At 45.2% G+C, this 18,818-nt stretch overlaps 1 protein-coding gene across 2 annotated transcripts in view; it reads left to right on the top strand.

Moving 5' to 3' along the window:
- ZHX2 (zinc fingers and homeoboxes 2) overlaps positions 1 to 16,392 on the top strand; it is a 48,425-nt gene extending 32,033 nt beyond the window's left edge. For both annotated transcript variants that reach the window (XM_082235590.1, XM_082235589.1), the window contains exons 2-3: positions 10,020 to 12,590; positions 15,222 to 16,392. In XM_082235590.1, coding sequence (XP_082091716.1) covers positions 10,180 to 12,585 — 2,406 coding nt within the window. In that variant the 5' untranslated portion in view covers positions 10,020 to 10,179 and the 3' untranslated portion in view covers positions 12,586 to 12,590; positions 15,222 to 16,392. The remainder of the gene's footprint in view (positions 1 to 10,019; positions 12,591 to 15,221) is intronic.
- Positions 16,393 to 18,818: the final 2,426 nt, after the last annotated feature.

Below are 18,818 nucleotides of genomic sequence, written 5' to 3' on the forward strand. Positions count from 1 at the left end.
TAGCTTTGCTTCTTGCAGCGAGGGAACTGCCAGAAGGCCCTCAGCGCTGGACCTCAGTGTCTGGGCAGAACGATGGGGGTGGAGAAGCTCCTTCGGGTGCGACCCTACAGCCAACCCAAGTACAGATGTCTGGCTGCCAGGATGGCGCCTGACTTAATAACAACAACAACAACAACAATTTATTTATACCCCGCCCATCTGACTGGGATTCCCCAGCCACTCTGGGTGGCTTCCAACAGAATATTAAAATACAATAGTCTATTAAACATTAAAAGCTTCCCTAAACAGGTAGCATTGCATTTGGACTGTTTTCACACACGAATATCCCATGCTGTAGAATTCTGTTAGCTATATTTTATCTGCACAATCGGAATGAATTTCTGGAACCAAAATGCTTTTTCTGTGCAGGAGCAGTCGCCATTAAGGAAAAAGTGGTTGGAATAGGCCAATATCTATGAGGACTGTCCCTGGACCAAGTGACTTTCCTTTAAGTTCTCAAAGTCATTAACTGAGCTCAAGGTTGTCATCTGAACTGGCCAGATGTTTAACTGAGAATCAATCACAGTCAGTCCATCATTTGAAAAATAAGACACTAGAGTTGTCTTGCCCCCAAATGGCAACTATATATTTTGTTTTGGCGACTGCAACCTTGGTTTAAGGAGCCATTTGGCACCTAGCTCATATACCTGAAATTCTAACATTGTAGTCAGGCCTTCAGAATTTCAGTTGAATTTGCCTGTTCATTCAGGCCCTTTTTCATTCAGGCCTTGCTGAGTCTTACTTTTGCCACGGCCCCAGCCACCACTGGTATATGGCCCTCAAAATGTGGCCCAGAAGCGAATGTGGCCCTTAGTCCTGAAAAACATTCCCTACCTCTGAGATTAGGGTCTGCATTAAGCCCCTTTGTCTAAGGACTCAAGCTGTTCCAACGGGTATGATTTAAGAAAGCGTTCTGAAATCTAACACTTGCTTTTTCATTCTGCTGGATGCCAGGGAGAAAAATGTGCTCACATGAAAGCTTTCTGGCATTTCAGACATATACTGGGACATACAACAAGGAACAAAGATGTTCAGATGTACATCTGAAATAATGTGGGTGTAGCACAATGAGAAATGAGATTCTTACTGCTTTGTAAACAGCTGACAAATGTTGAAGTGTTATTACAGACTCTCTTAAAGATGATACATTAAGTGAATGAAATTTTTAGCTTTTTTAAAAATGCTCTTAGTCTTACAGCTATTTTGTCTCTTTCCATTAAGTGCTCTAAACGACATTAGATCTCAATGCAAAGGTTCAGGGAATTGGGCACCAAAATAATTTATTGCTCTTTAATGACAAGAGCTTTAAAAAAAGGCAAGTAGAATCAATGAACTCTCTTCTTTCTTCGTGAGCTTAGCGTACAAGTTTAATGTTGTTTTTTTGTGTGTTTGTAATGTATTGTACAACTGTGTCACTAAGTTTGTAGTGAGCTCAGGAAATAGTGTACCAGTTTTTCTTACGACTAATCTACAGTGACAAGGAGCTGGAAATTTGATAATCAACATCTGGTTAGAATTTCTGTCATATTTCATTACAAAAATGAGTGGTATATCTACTCCTCTCGGTTTGCGCCACAACCTAAAGTATGTGCAACTTTAAGGCATGGGTAGGCAAACTAAGGCCCGGGGGCCGGATCCAGCCCAATCGCCTTCTAAATCCGGCCCACAGACAGTCCGGGAATCAGCAGGTTTTTACATGAGTAGAATGTGTGCTTTTATTTAAAAATGCTTCTCTGGGTTATTTGTGGGGCCTAGGAACTCGTTCACCCCCCAAAATATAGATAGATAGATAGATAGATAGATAGATAGATAGATAGATAGATAGATAGTCCGGCCCCCCACATGGTCTGAGGGACAGTGGACCGGCCCCCTGCTGAAAAGGTTTGCTGACCCCTGCTTTAAGGAGTCAACATCGGCTGCATACACACCATAAATTTCAAGCACGTTTCCCCTCCTCCCCAGAAATAATATTCCTGGGAACTACAGTGGTACCTCAGGTTACAGAAGCTTCAGGTTACAGACGCCGCTAACCCAGAAATAGTACCTTGGGTTAAGAACTTTGCTTCAGGATGAGAACAGAAATCGTTCAGTGGCGGCAGTGGGAGGCCCCATTAGCTGAAGTGGTGCTTCAGGTTAAGAACAGTTCCAGGTTAAGAACGGACCTCCGGAACGAATTAAGTACTTAACCCGAGGTACCACCGTATAGTTTATTAAGGGTGCTGGGAAATGGAGCTTTGTGAAGGGTAAACTACGGTTCCCGTGATTATTTGGAGGGGAGAATGCTTTAGATGCATAGTGTGCACATGGCCATTGCCTTACATAGGGGATGGATTTGAATGGGGCAGTCACTCTTCAGTAGCTGAAGAGCTGTGAGCAACAACCTGAGGAATGGCTTATCCTAAAGCAGGGGTGATCCTCTAAATGCTGTTGGACGCCAGGTTCCATCAGCACCAGCCAGCATGGCCAGTGGTCAGGAACGATGGGAGTTGTAGTCCAGCAATCTCTACAGAGTCCCTACCCCTTTATGTGTAACGCTGTAAAGGAAGTTAAGTGGTGAAATAGTGGAAGCAGGGTGGGAAATGGCAACGGAGGAAACGGAGAGTGCTGTGGCTTTTCTTGCCATTTCAAAAAGCCCAAGGATTGAGGGAGATTTCGTTCTGTGAAATTTGCACATACATCAGACGAGCCCTACTGGACCGGACCAAAGACCTGTCTAATCCGACGTCCTGTTTCCCATAGTGGGTAAACAGATATCCAGCCCTATCCCACTTGTCGTCTCCTGCCAAGTGGAATTCAGATACGGCAGGTAATATAGGCATCGTGAGTCGTCGTGATTGCTTGATGGCTCTTCACTTGGTGACTCACGAGCCACCTTGGATTCCTTTCTGAAGTACGGCTGGATATGATTTTCAAAGGCTGGTGACTCATCAGCTGATGACTCGGCACTGAATGTCTGAACCAGCTCCTTTGGGAAGCACTGTCTTTGATGTGAGAGGTTTGGCGAGAGTTCTGTTCAACATTTAATCCAGGGGTAGGCATCCTAAGGCCAGGGAGCTGGATGCGGCCCAATCGCCTTCTCGTAAACACAGTGCAATATATTATTATTATTATTATTATTATTATTATTATTATTATTATATAAATTTTTATACCACCCTTCATCTGAAGATCACCGGGTAGTTTGCAATATAATACTTCTTGCACTACTGCAGGTAGCAATTTTAACCAGCCCTTGGGGGTTTTTTTTAATGTACATCATTTTATTACAAAATTGTTTTAAAAAGTAATACATTGCAATAGTATGCAAGACAAGGTTGACTACCAATTTTACTACCATTTTTTTAAAACTCTGCTCAAAATCAAGCTGTCACTGAATCCAAAGAACAATTAAATATGCCTGAACATTTGACAATATCAGCTTTTAAAAATCTAACAGTAGTGGCATTCAGCTACTACTTACATTAGAATACAGGTCTCAATACAATCACATTACCTATACACAACTCTGTAGTTTTTATACTTAAGAATGAGCTGCACTCGACTTCACATTCTTAGCAAAATCGTTGACTTTTGAGCACAAAATCTTTACAGCAGCTTTATAACTTCACTCTTCATCTTCCTCCTCTTCTTCACCATCTTCTTCCTCCTCATCATCTTCTTCAGGTTCTACTTATTTCGAATGAGGTGGCTTCATCTCCAGGCTCTTTTAATGCCCTCCAAAAACAAAATCCTTGCTTCTCAAAGTCAGGTGGAGCTCAGATCCTCCATTTGTCTTTTTTTCACAAATCATTAAGCCAAGCAGCAGGCGGTGTGTGGTGCCTCATGCTAATAAGCTGGCATCCTTCTTTGCCCCTTTGAAACCTGGGAAGTGCAGCCCTCTCCTGTGGCAAAGGCTCCTTTTCTCCCGAGGAAGCTGCCCTTCTCAGGCTTTGATGCCTTGACAGGATGCTTCCACCTCAAAGAGAGAGAGAGAGAACGCTGATATTCGCATGCACCCCCTGCAAAGAGCTCTGGGATTAAATGTGGCAGCCACTCCCGAGCCATAAGGTGATTTTCTGGGTATTTGGCATACAGCCCCTTTATCCTTGCACTGACTGGCACCTTCAGGGCAGCTTGCAAGAACCTCCTTTTTTACCCTCTTGATATACGTTTGCCCTGATAAGATGTATCCCAAAGCTTGCAGTATTCCAAACCTTGACACCTTGACGTTCTGGGCATTGGGCGTCTGTAGGCCTTGCAGGCCCATGTTTGTGGTGGTAAGGTCAGAATCACTAGTTTGGTTGTACATTCACTGACAGATTAGTGATGCTTTGAAATGCACATCTCCGGAGGCCATAAAGACCTTGTGCGCTATTTATCCCTTCCTCTTGCCAGCAGGAGTCCAGCCAGGCCTAAAAGGATGCAGAGAGCATGGGGAAATCCCTTTGTCTTGCAGCGCTACTAAGGCAAGTTCCTTGGCAGCTGTAGAGAAACGGATTTGTGTCTCATTGTATGAAGAGGCAGCCTCCAAGATGTTGCTGGGCTTGGCTCCCGTCAGCTGTAGGTGGCATGGCCAGTGGTCAGCATTCTCCATCACTGTCCGTTTCCAGGCACTGTGATCATCTGCAAGGGATTCCCACACAGCAGGGCTGAGGTTGCCAGGCTTCATGTGACGTTTGCAGACATCTTTGTAGTGCAGAGTTGGCCTGCCAATGGGTTCCTGAAGCCAGCTCCCTTGGGGATTCGGTTGTGGAAACGGATCCTGGGATATCTACAGCTTTATGCATTTCCACAGTGGGACGCGGGTGGCGCTGTGGGTTAAACCACAGAGCCTAGGACTTACCGATCAGAAGGTCGGCGGTTCGAATCCCCGCGACGGGGTGAGCTCCCGTTGCTCGGTCCCTGCTCCTGCCAACCTAGCAGTTTGAAAGCACGTCAAAGTGCAAGTAGATAAATAGGTACCGCTCCAGCTGCTCTGGTTTGCCAGAAGTGGCTTAGTCATGCTGGCCACATGACCCGGAAGCTGTACACCGGCTCCCTCAGCCAACAAAGTGAGATGAGCACCGCAACCCCAGAGTCGGTCACGACTGGGCCTAATGATCAGGGGTCCCTTTACCTTTTTATGCATTTCCACAAGAGTCTTCCGATCACGCAGTTCCAGGGAATTGCTTCTCCCATCAGCGGAAAGCCTTTTGGGGATTTCCTCAGGAGCCCTCAGCACAAGAGAGAACTCTGTAGGTGGCCCAATTATTTTGAGCTCTCCAGGCTCCTCCAGGGAGGTAGCAAACATCTTGTTTCTTTAATATGCAAAGTTAATTAATCCATAACTGCTTCTGTGCAAAACTTTTTGACCAATTACAGTTCTCAGTACATTTCCACAAAACTGAAAAAACAAGTAAAGAAATCACTGGACTGTCCTTAAAGAATTCTTCCTGGGAGTTGGGGAGTTTCCTAGAGGACTTGTTCTCTCTTAAGCAGCAATTTCTGTCTCACTGATTAGTACGATGAGGAAAACTACTTAAAACATCATCTGATCATCATCTTTGCTGAATTGGTTTTTGACAGCTAATTTCAAAGTAGTAGCCGACCATGCTGTGTTGTTAAAACCCTTAACCACCTTGCACAATTGAAATAAATAAAACCACCTTCCAGCTGTGCTAAACTCCAGTGGACTGTCCTTGGAGACAGCTCTCTATAAAAGTGAAGATCAGCCAGGCAGATACCGTTTGATATGTTTTGGTGGCCTCCTAAGAAAAAAAAAATTTTTTTAGATCCCTGTGATAAATGAAAGTAAAGAATACCACAAGAAGCAAATCACCGTTTAGATCCAACGCGTTAAGCTAAGAATATGGTTTTATCAGAAAGTGTCAAAATGATGGTACATTAATTGACTGCTGCTTGACCATCCCTCAGTTACAAATTGGGAGGAGGGTGGGTGTTATGTACTGAAGTTCTCACCCTGGGCCAGCAGGGGGATACTGTAGATAGTTCAGGTCCACATATGCAAATAAGGGATTGAAAGTGACGTTCAGTGATTGGGTAGTTACAGAAAGTTGTTACAGTTACGTTGTACTGGAGCTCTATATAAGCAGGCTGGCTGAACCCTTCAGTTCAGTTCTGTTCTGACCTGTGAATAAACAAGAGCTGTTTGGAGAATCGCTGTGTCGTCTGATATGTTCACCCACAACTTAACAGTGGGTGTCCAGAGTATGGGAAATGTTGGTTTTACTCATTTATATTTAACAGGCTTTGTATATCAAAACATCTTAGGGGAGCTTTAAATCAGAAAACATATGGAGAATGGAAAATGTTTAAGGAATATATAATATTATATTGTAAAAATAATACCATCTTAGCAGAACTTGAATGATACGTGTGAACAAAAAGGAACGAAACAAATACTTTAATGTAATGAATGAAAACGGATATAGAGTAAAGCTGTGCAACAAAACCATGACAATAGAAACAGTATAATGAGAACAATTGGAAGTTTTATGCAGAAATTTTTATTTGATGGATATGATTTTGTATAAATCTTTGATTTTTTTCCCCCTTTTCTTTCTTTCTTTTTTAATTACTTTTATGTCTTGATGGTTTCTTTTTTGGTATTTAACTTTACTGTACTTACCTTCGTTGTACATTTGTATTTTAAAACTAATAAAGATTTACCATGAAAAAACAAAGCAACAATACAAAACATCTTAGCGTTTGATATAAAATATACATTAATAGTACCAACAAAACCAGATGTTTAAAACAACTTAGCCTACTAACGGAAAGAATTGAAACCTAAACAAACAACCCTGTTTCATTTTGGAAATAAAATCAGCAGATTTAAAAATACGTATCATAAAATGACATATTTAAAATACCCGTCTGGGTTAATAATAATAATAATAATAATAATTTATTCATTATACCCCACCCATCCAACTGGGTTGACCCAGTCACTCTGTGCAGCTTCCAACGTAATATAAAAACACACAAAAAAAATTATTGTGCAGCAAAAACAGGCAGTTTAGTTGCTGCCACACGGAAGGGTCAATGATTACTTGAAGGTACAGAACAAACACGATGTGGCACTTGTGAAAGTTTGTCAGATTGATGATTATAATATGAGATAACCATGTGTCCAGGCAGACATTTTCAGTAGGAGGCAAAGAGTAGAATTCCCTTCCCCCAAAGCTGTGTTTGACTCCTTGCTTCCTTTAAGACAAGCCTGAAATAATTTTCCTTTCCAATTGTGGCTTGGCTGAGATAAGCTGGAGTGGCTGGTATTCTGTACCAGAAATGAGGGCAATGGCTCTGTTGGTGCATTTATATGGTTTTCTTATCTGCTTGACTTGTCTAGTTAATCGGCTAAATTATGTATAGAGTTTTAGCTCTTGTTTTTGTTGTTCTATTGCAGTCCTTTTACTGTAAGCCAGTTTGGCAGGATCTATGATCCAGAAGAGCAGCATTAAAAACCACTTTAAGTCTATTTACTTAAATAGCATAAAAGACATTTAACTAAATAAGCTTATTTAACACAGTCTGAGCCAAGAGAAGGGAAATACCCCCTTTTTCATTAATTTGATTTGAATATGCTAGCAACCTGTTACGTACTGAAGTTCTCACCCTGGGCCAGCAGGGGGATGCTGTGGATAGTTTTCACTCAGGTCCACATATGCAAATAAGGGAATGAAAGTGACATTCAGTGATTGGATAGTTACAGAAAGTTGTTACTGTTGCCTTGCAGTTGAGCTCTATATAAGCAGGCTGGCTGAACCCTTCAGTTCAGTCCTGTCCTGGCCTGTGAATAAACAAGAGCTATTTGAAGAATCGCTGTGTCGTCTGACATGTTCACCCACAACTTAACACAACCGTACATAATGGTAGGAATTTTGTAAGAAAGATAATTTTAAGAATGGTAACAGGTGCAAAGTAGGTTTGCTTAACTTGATTTTAACATGCAAGGAGGTAATTTATTCCTTTCTTACTATGCTCAGGATTGTAGATTGGAGAAGATTTGGGCAGGATCCCAGGGCATGCATGGGAAGAGGGGAGAGCAAAGATTCTCATGTGCAAGTTGAAATATTTGTGCGGACATAATGTTTAGTGGGAACTTCACTTGCATTTTTCTGTCCTAAAATGAGAAACGTTTCCAGTAAATAGCCAATGTTTAAGCAATGAATGGTTGATCCTCAGTAATAAATGGTTGATCCTCAGTAATAAAATTTTTTAATGACATGGGGTTCAGGGCCAGCTTTCCTTGGGGAAGAGTTTTGAACAAACCACCATTTCTAGATTGTATCCAAACTAGAGTATATTTCTTTAGGTTACTGACATTCATTCCAACAAAATTTTAGCTGGCAAATGATCGAGTTAATCCAGTTTATTAAATTTATATGCACTTGCATAGGAACTAAATGTCAGTTTGCATTTATTGGTGCAGAAATTATTGATCTGATATGTAGAGATCTTTCCTATTCTAATTAATTCAAGAGGGTTCTGGACGTTTCTGAAAGCTTTGCTGTGTGAAAGAAACAAGCAGAAGGTTCATGATGTTTGGGTTATTCCTTCAGAGAAGCTGAGTACAGCTGGTTTAAACTGGTTGTCTTTCTGTCACGGTCATGCTGCCTATAAATGAAGGCCTAGAAGGAGCCCGGGCTTCACTTTCTCTATCTCTATGGTGTTCTGTACATTGTATGCTTAGTGAAGGTTTAGACTTATAATAAGTTATGATAAGTTTAAGTTAAGTCCGCTGCAACTGGGTTATGGACCGTGCCAATCCTGAATGTATTGGATTTGTGACCATTATGCTCATTTGCCTTCAAGTAGCAGTAAAGCTCTGCTGGATGAAATATTAATTGCCTCTGGTCTATTTTTTGGGAATCCTGCAACATGGTTCAAGTTTTTACAGTGGTGCCTCGCAAGACGAAATTAATTCGTTCTGCGAATTTTTTCGTGTACCGAATTTTTCGTCTTGCGAAGCACGGTTTCCCATAGGAATGCATTGAAAATCAATTAATGCGTTCCTATGGTCAAAAAAAAGTCCAAACAAAGCCAAATTTGGTACAACAAGAGTTTATTAAGTGCTCTTTAAAGTCACACATACTGTAAAGAGCATTTCAAAATTCAAGCCCAGAATTTTTTTTTAAAAAAAAAGCAGAGTGGCCCAATGGTCACAGAAAATCATAAAAATGCAGAAAAAAAACCACAAGCTTCCAGATTCTTGCAAACCCCTCCCCAACTGTTCCCCCAGCCACCCAGCACACAGAAATTGAAATCCAGATTTTTTAAAAAAAAAACAGCAGAGTGACCCAATGGTCACAGAAAATCATAAAAATGCAGAAGAAAAACACACAAGCTTCCAGATTCTTGCAAACCCCTTCCCAACACCAAGTCCTTGAATTCCAAACACCCCAACCCAAAATCCAACCCCCCCAAAAAAAAAAGTTTTAAAAGCTTAACTTACCAAATGGCTGCAAAAGAAGTTTTGGAAAAGCTTCAAAAATCACCAAAGTCTTTAAAAACCTCAAAAAAGGCTACTATGTACACTGCGTTCTATGAGGTGCTTCTCGAAGTCAAGTCGCAACTGTATTAACGGTGTTAAGAAAAAGGAAACAAACTTGCAAGACGTTTTCGTCTTGCGAAGCAAGCCCATAGGGAAATTCGTCTTGCGAAGCAGCTCAAAAACGGAAAACCCTTTCGTCTAGCGAGTTTTCCGTCTTGCGAGGCATTCGTCTTGCGGGGCACCACTGTACTCTGCTAACTATACGTTGGAATCTACTCTGGGTCAATATTGAGTAGAATTCCAAGACACTAAAAGCAGTCATGGGGGGGGGGGTGTGTATTTAAGATGATGTGTTTTATACTGTATTTTATGCTGGTTTTTGTTGCATCAATTGTTTTAAATTTGTTGTTAGCTGCCCTGAGCCAGATTTTCTGAACTGGGAAGGGCGGGGTATAAATAAAATTTATTATTATTTATTATTAACAGCGCATGTCTTGTCTTGCAGGTGCCATGCAGCCCGATTGCTGTGGTGGCCAGAACTGAAAGCCATGGCTAGAATTCTTTAGGACACACATCCTGGACAACATCACACAATAAGCCATCTCGGAGAGCAATCTTGCCTGGGAGAAGAAGCTGTTCTTGCCAAGGACAGTTGCACAGCTGCCATGGCTAGCAAAAGGAAATCGACCACTCCATGTATGGTTCGAGCATCTGATGCCATTGAGCAGGAAGTTCCCAAGGACTGTAGCATGGGAAGGGAAGCAACCAGCACTCCAGAGCAGGATGCGAGCAATGGTTTGGTGGCCGATAAGGAGAGCTGCGAAAATGACTGTGAGGTGATCGAAGGGAAATCCTCCCCGGCCAACCCGGCCAGGAAACCCCTCGGAGGCTACGAATGTAAGTACTGCCCCTATTCCACGCAGAATCTGAACGAGTTCACAGAGCACATAGACACCCAGCACCCCAACGTCATCCTCAACCCCCTGTACGTGTGCGCCGAGTGCAACTTCACAACCAAAAAGTATGATTCCTTATCCGAACACAACGCCAAACTCCACCCGGGAGAGAACAACTTCAAGCTCAAGTTGATCAAGCTCAACAACCAGACCGTCCTAGAGCAGTCCATTGAGGCGGCGAGCAGCTCTGTTGCTGTGGAAACCCCCGAAATCGAGGTGGTTCCTGACGGGCCTAGCGGTACAAGCAAGACCACCCCAGTGATTAACGTTGGGAAGCCTAAAGTCGAAGGCAGGAAAGTTTCTTTAGAGAACCACCTGGATGGGATCCCTCACCTGATTACGGAGGCCACAGAGCCTATCACATGCATTAACGGAGCAGAGCTCCTCCACGATATCCTGGCCCATGTGATGCCCTCTGTGCAGCTCCCGCCGAACATCAGCCTGGTTCCCAAAGTCCCCGTGCCGCTGAACAGTACCAAATACAATTCCGCACTGGACACCAACACAACCATGATCAGCTCCTTCAACAAGTTTCCGTACCCGACGCAGGCAGAGTTGTCGTGGTTGACGGCCGCATCCAAGCACCCTGAGGAGCAGATCCGGATTTGGTTTGCCACCCAGCGTCTGAAGCACGGCATCAGCTGGTCTCCGGAAGAGGTGGAGGAGGCAAGGAAGAAGATGTTCAACGGCACTATCCAACCAGCGGCCCAGACCATTGCCGTTCTGCCCGCTCACGTCACCGCTGCAAAAATGCCGCAGCCAATGATCCAGACGGCTGTGCCTTGCCAGATCCTTAGCCAGACCGGCCTGGTTTTGACGCAAGTCTCAAACGGGTCCAATGTTTCCCCCATTGCCCTTGCCGTGGCGGCCAACCAAGGGCAGAAGCGGAGCATGCAGGCCCAGAAGGCCGTCCCTGAAGTCAAGCGCCCGCACGTTGTCGCCGCGGAGGTCTTGTCCAAGCAGATCGCCCCTGCTGCTCCGATGAGCACGACCGCAGTGCCCTTGTCTCCTGGGCTGCTGGCGAATGACCGCAAAAAGACCAAGGAGCAAATAGCAGCCCTGAAGGCGAGTTTTATTGTCAGCCAGTTCCCCGATAACGCGGAAGTGTACAGGCTGATAGAAGTCACTGGCCTCTCCCGAAGCGAGATCAAGAAGTGGTTCAGCGACCACCGATACCGGAGCCAGCGAGGGATTGTCCACATCACGAGCGAGTCGCTAGCCAAAGACCAGGTGGCTCTTGTGGCTGCAAGGCAGGCGCGGAACTATAATCCATACCCGGACTTCACTTTCCAGAAGTTCAAAGGAAAATCCAGAGAACAGCTGGCGGTCCTTGAAGAAAGCTTTATCAAGAGTTCTTTTCCAACCCAAAGCGAGTTGGAAAGGCTCCGGAACGAAGCCTGCATGACTAGTCGAGAGGTTGAGGCCTGGTTCTCCGAGCGCAGAAAGCTCAGGGATAATATGGAACAAGCCGTCTTGGACTCGATGGGGCCGAGCGTAAAGAATAAGGAGGAAGGGGCTTCCAACGGTGCCATCGGTCCGACAGAGCAGTTTGACGTCTCCCAGGCAGCGACCTCTTTGTCCAGGTGCTCAACGGCATTTGCCCCAAGTAGCCAAGAGCAGGCGCACCTGCTGAAGACCACATTTGCGAGGACGCAGTGGCCGACTCCACAGGAGTATGACGAGTTGGCAGCTCAGACGGGGCTCACGAGGACTGAAATAGTGCGTTGGTTCAAAGAGAACAGGAGCTGCCTACGAACCGGGACGCTAAAATGGCTGGACCAATACCAGCAGCAGTATGCCGCCGACGGATATGACGAGGCAAAAGGACCAGCAGCCACCGAGACGGCGAGTAGCAGTAGTGAGGGGGTTCAGCAACCCAGTAAAGAGCTTCAGAAGCCAGAGAAGCAGGACATAGAGGGCCTGGAGAAATCTGAATGCAGTGACCGAGGTAGTCAAGGCAATAACGAGAACAAGGGAAATGTGAGTTGGGTGGAAGTCACCATCGACGATGACGATGACGCTTCGGACTGTATGGACAGCTGGGGTCAAGCAGCGCAGGGAAGCAAAGCAGGTTTTGATTCTGAAAGTATACCTGGCGATACCGCTCACACCTAAGACAGGTAATGATGGGAATTGTTTGTTGACCTAACACTGGCCATGGTCCTCCTTGGCTCAGCGTTCTAATTCAAGGGTTGCATCCAGATATAGCAGCTTCCACTTGTGCAGCGGGACTTCCTCCTCCCCACCCCCACAGTTCCCAGATCTGCTCTGAAGTGTTAGAGGAACATCAACACACTTGCAGACGGTGGTGTGCAATCAGTGGACATGGGGAACTAGGCTTGCCCCCAAAATGTTCCTGGTAAATTAGAGTACAGTCGTATATCTTGCTACTTTTGCTTCATGTTATGTTTTTTCAGGTTGCGTCCCGCGGCGACCCAGAAGTACCGGAAAGGGTTACTTCTGGGTTTTGATGCTCGCACATGCGCAGACGCACAAAATGACATCATGCGCAGAAGCGGCGAATCGCAACCCACGCGTGCGCAGACGCACCGCTGCGGGTTGCATTCCTTTCATGTTGTGAACGGGCCTCTGGAATGGATCCTGTTCGCAACCAGGGGTACCACTGTATTAAAGTATTAAAGCCTGGCACCTCCTTCCCAAAGCCTGGGAAGCTTCTGTGTGATGCTTCGACGGGGTCCAAGAGCCCTTCCGCCACCTCCCCAAAGCCTGTCCTGCTTTGGGAAGGAGGCAGGAGGGCTGCGGCATCTTGTTAGAGGCCTGGCACCTCTTTCCCAAAGCCCAGGAAGCTCCTGCCCAATTTAGGGAGGGAGAAGTGATGCTCACGCATGCGATGTCAACACGCCTGGCAAATTTCGAACACCGCATGTATTTGGCTCTAGATTGGAATCAAGAAAAATACTGACCTGTTTTATATGCTTAGGAGACAGCAGCCTCTGCATGCTTTTCAGATCCACCTTAACTGATTAATCATAATCCAAGGAGTCTCCCAATTCTCTGTGTGTGTATTTTGATTTCATTTATCTGCCCCTGGCTTAGTGTCTTTTTAAACACTCCTCATTGCTGAAAACGCAAGCTTAGGCCCTCTAGTGGGAAAAACATACAAACTCTGACATGCTTATTAACATGGTCTCATCATGCTTTCAGGACACCATCCAGCAAAGAATTGGTAACACTTAAAGTCAGCGGGTTTGCTATTGAAAATATTGTATTGTATTGTTTGTAAGCTGGGGTCAGGTACTAAAGATTTCTTTTTGATCGTAGGGTATCTTAATGCAGTTGCCACAGGAACTGCACACAGTGGAGCCCTGTAAAGGGCTGCTTTGTACCAGACAGAAATCTGAAAAATTAATTTGGTTAGCTTCAGCATTCTCCTTACTATTTCTGTTAGTAAAATTGGGAGTTTTCTGTGCCCAGGTGGGCACAGTATGGCTTAATAAGGCAAGCACAGAATGCAGGGAATGAGAGGTGACGGGTGCGGATCACATGCAATACGCCAGGTGTGTTGCGCAGGTCTATCCTTTGGCAAGCATTTGGCATCCAGGTAACTTACTGGGGGCGAGAAGAGATGCTGTCTCTTACAAATACAGTCATACCTCGGGTTACAGACGCTTCAGGTTGTGCTTTTTCAGGTTACGGGCACACCGAAACCCGGAAGTACCGGAACAGGTTACTTCTGGGTTTCGGCAGTCGCGTATGCGCAGAAGCGCTAAATTGTGCTTTGCAGATGCGCCAAATTGCAACCTGCCCATGCACAGACGCGACGCTGCGGGTTGCGAACGTGCCTCCCGCACGGATCACGTTCGCAATCTGAGCGTCCACTGTACACTCCTCTGCAAGCTTGCTCAGAAATAAGCCTTGCTGAGTCCAACAGGGATTTAATTCCCAGGTAAGTGTGTGTAGATTTGCAGCCAGGCAGAGCAACCCAGTAAGGGAGAATGAAGATGAGCTGAGACGACTTCTTTTTACGGAAGCTTTTTATGGGCTCCAGCCCTTGTTTAAATAAAAAAATTCCTTCCAGTAGCACCTTAAAGACCAACTAAGTTAGTTCTTGGTATGAGCTTTCGTGTGCATGCATGCTTCTTCAGATACACATTTTTCACCTTCTCACCCCTTGCCTTTTCCTGTAAGACCTATTGCAGTCGTTAAGAGTCGTCAACAGGCTCATCTCAGCTATCTGCCAATCTCCCATTCCCACCACCCTTCTGAGTAATACCCCTCCCCACCTTCTCACTATATAGAAGGATCTGGCAACTTCTGTCTCGGTGTATCTGAAGAAGTGTGCATGCACACGAAAGCTCATACCAAGAACTAACTTAGTTGGTCTTTAAGGTGCTACTGGAAGGATTTTTTTTATTTTGACTATGGCAGACCAACACGGCTACCTATCTGTAACTGGAGCCCTTGTTTGTTTGTTTTTAAATCCTTACCACTGGTCTTGGTGCAAGGGGAAATTAAGTATGTCACTTCCAGGGCTGGCATACACCCTCCCCTGCAAAAATAAATAAAATTATGGGCATGTCTAAATGAATCCAGCCACTCCAAAGCCTTCCCCTACACACACAGCTATATTTGTTTCAATCCAGGTAAGAAGACCCATTGAATTTCATGCATCTGAGTCAGTGCCCCACAGCCAAAAAGCACAAAGGAGGATTGTTGCTGGTGTGCAAACTATGTTCCGTTTTGCAAAATAATAACCGTATTCCGTGCACTCGTTTGTTTATCTGTCATAGGCATATCATTCAGCTTTCTAGACCTATATTTCCACTCTTTGGGAGTACGCCGCCACTGACCCTGGGAGCAAGCAGGATCTTTGGAAGCAGGGAAATCCAACGGGTTTTGCCTCCCGGTTCAAGGCACGTGGCTACAGCTGCGGTGGAGAAAGGACAGTCCTGGGAGCATCACTGCAGATCTCACGGTGCCAAATTTCCACCAGGGGACTTTACTAACAAGGGCCCTTGTACATAGGTTTTTCCCCACAGCATCCAACTTGCTTGCCTCCCATTGTAACTTCCCATGTACAACGTGGAGACGTCTCGCTGCCTTTCCTGGCTGGTGCGTACGCTGTGGATTCTCATTGCCATCTCGAGGTCACGATTTGGCTTATCGGTTTTCTTGAAAATTAGTTACTGCTGCGTCTACATCCATGACGACTTGGAAACCTTTTTGGCCTCCTGCACATGTTTCTAAAGATGTGTTTCTATTTTCGCAGAGAGAGTTTACCCACCTCAACACATTTTTACCTGTTCAGTCTAGGGCTAGCTGCTCGTTGTGACTTTCTCAAGAGCCTTTTATTTGCAGTTGGCTCCCTTTTGTTCCTCTGCATGCAGGAAAAGCAGCAAAAACATTTGTCCAGGAGAGACAGCCGATCTCTTTAACGCATCCTGCATTTCACCGTTTGCCAAAACATCTGGATTATGGAGCTCCAGAGTTGTTGACAGTACGCCTTGGCTTGTTCTAAGCACCTTTTTCTACTACATGTAGTACAATCCTTTAAAAAAAAAAAAGACTTTACAATGGAGGGCTTAAGCTTCTTAACAACTGAACTTGCTCACAATTCTTTGTTTGGTGCAAATACAGAGACTTATTTTTGTCAGCCTTAGGTGCTCTAGTGCACAACGTGGTTTCTTGAACCCTCAGCCACTACATCTTTCCTTTGTTTCTAGGTCCTCAGAATGCACTTTTGTTCTCCAAATAACTGCTGAGAGAGGGGACGAACTGTCTTATTGGGTAGCGGTCAAATGGTGAAGTTGCTTTGGTTTGGAGAGACGGATCCATTTCCTATCCCAACATACACTGCACAAATCTAATTGCTAGGGAGTTTGAATTAAAACAAAACACTTTTCTAACTTTTTGCTTGTTTGTTGTAACTCAGTAAAACAAAGGCTTTAATGTTTTTGGTAAGCTTTTCCTCTTGTCTCTCTTTCTTTTTTTTAAATGCAACATCTTCTTCATGCTGCTAAGTAGCTTTAAATACAGCATAGCGTGCCTGCTCTTGAATGCTGAGTGGCAGCTTAAAGAAAGTTATCCGGGAAGAAGCAAGGCCTACTGTCATTCACAGCCATTATTTTGCCAGCCGGATTCAGAGACATTGAAATCCCACTGCTATCATTCTCTATAGTCAGAGGGAAGAACCTTTTTCCCCTCTCTCGGGCTTCCGTTGCCTTGGGAGAAAATGGGCAGGGATGGGAAATGGATGTGCGCACACCCTTAAAATAGACACACCCACACACCCCTTAAGTGCACAAACACTAAGTTTCCAATCGGATGATGAATGAGAAAGGACCAATTTTCACCCTCAGTCTAGCATGCAAGGAGGTCTCAACTTCGTCACCCAGCATGCAGCAAGCAGGGTGAAATTTAGGGTGCAGATTGGAGCTTGGACAGGTGATGAGGCCTGACAGGCCAGAAGTTTCCCAGGCATGTTTTGCATCGTGGATAGGGAACCTCAGGCAAAAGGCCCAAATGGAGCCTTCCACTCCTGTCTGGCCCTATCTCTGGGTCATGTATTCTCCCCCTTGCCTTGCTTTGCAGCCTCTTGAGAGTCTCTGCCTGGTTAGAATATTTCCTTAAACACTGGTGCGTCTTGCTTGCCTGAATGGAAGGTAGAGGAGCATGCGAAGAAACTAGCTTACTATACGAAGGTACATCCTTCTTTTGCTCCTGCCCAGGATTGGGAGCGGGCACAGAAAAGGATGCTGAATGGCACCTGTGGAAGGAATTCTATGGATACTGCCACATGTCCTCTCATCCATAGGCTTGGCACGAGGAAGGGTTTTTCTCACAGCCTACAGATGGAATACAGATGGGACACGGGTGGCGCTGTGGGTTAAACCACAGAGCCTAGGACTTGCCGATCAGAAGGTCAGCGGTTCGAATCCCCACGACGAGGTGAGCTCCCGTTGCTCAGTCCCTGCTCCTGCCAACCTAGCAGTTCGAAAGCACATCAAAGTGCAAGTAGATAAATAGGTACCGCTCCAGTGTGAAGGTAAACGGTATTTCCGTGCGCTGCTCTGGTTTGCCAGAAGCGGCTGAGTCATGCTAGCCACATGACCCGGAAGCTGTATGCCGGCTCCCTCGGCCAGTAAAGCGAGATGAGCGCCACAACCCCAGAGTCGGTCACGACTGGACCTAATGGTCAGGGGTCCCTTTACCTTTACCTTTACCGATGGAGCAATGCTGGAATTGCTCAAAGATGGCCTTAGACAATGCATCTTTTAATGACCCGATATTACTACTCGGCTACATAGGACGTTTTGCAAGGCTGACCAAGACACAATGTAGGAAGAGCTCCCTGAGAAGTTGGCAACAATAATCTACTGCCCTGTGGGGAATTTTTACTGCTTTGTGAGAACAGCAGTATTCAATTTATGGCTGGGGGAGCACTTACAAAGCTCTCCTGCGGTTGCACAGTGAAGTCGAAGGCATGCAAAGCGGAAACAAATTCAGTGTCAGACAGGTTTCTAGAGTTTTACATCTTTAATTTAAAACTTTGCCAAGAACAAAAAAAAAAAAATGGTTACAAAAAGAGAAATTATCTACAAAAAGAAGTACTCATTTCGTAACAGAAGCTGCCGGTGGCAGTTTGAGAGTGAGGAGGGAAAAGTGCTTCGGGTGAACAAAAACCAAAGTAGTGCGCAGTGCCCAAAAAGTGAGCTTCTAACATCCAGGAAAGGCACATGGTATTGATCTAGGATGGACACCAGGCTTGGATATGCACCAGTTGCATGTGGACGGCTAACATGCTAGTGAGAAGGCAGGCTAGAAGTCTTCCTGCTGTGTTCCCTATGTGCAGAGATGCAGGGACACATTCTGATAGCCAAATCCAGCTTTGAGAAGAACTGGTCTTCCACGAGACTAGTCCACTGCAAAAATCAACATGGGCTCAGGGAGGAAAAGGAGAATGTCACTGGCTTAGGTGTTCGCTAATCAAGCCACCCCTCACATGCACTGCCACATGGTACAATTGCTGTACCATATGCCCTTCCTGAATATCTGACTTTTGCTTTAATATTATGGTGCAGACAGAAATTTCGGACACCGAATCTGCCCCCTTCTCTGCTCCTCTGGTGTGTTTTATACTTGTAAAAGGGGTGGAAATCATTGCTCCGTTCAGGGTGACCTAGCAGCTTCCTGCAGAACTAGGAGCTTGGGTCGGTAGGACAGCAATCCTCGTGGCTTAAGAGCCAAGCTACAGGTTCCCTTTAAAAACATGCTTGGTTCTTTGAGCATCAGCAACCGCTGCAAGCAGATGAGGGGTGTTGCTTTCCCCTTTCTGCTACCAGGGTTCAAGTGAGAAGCTGTGCAATGCAGGCTTAATAATGGTCCTT

The sequence above is a fragment of the Podarcis vaucheri genome (genome assembly GCF_965113315.1).
Source record: "Podarcis vaucheri genome assembly, chromosome: 8".
Classification (NCBI taxonomy): Eukaryota; Metazoa; Chordata; class Lepidosauria; order Squamata; family Lacertidae; genus Podarcis; species Podarcis vaucheri.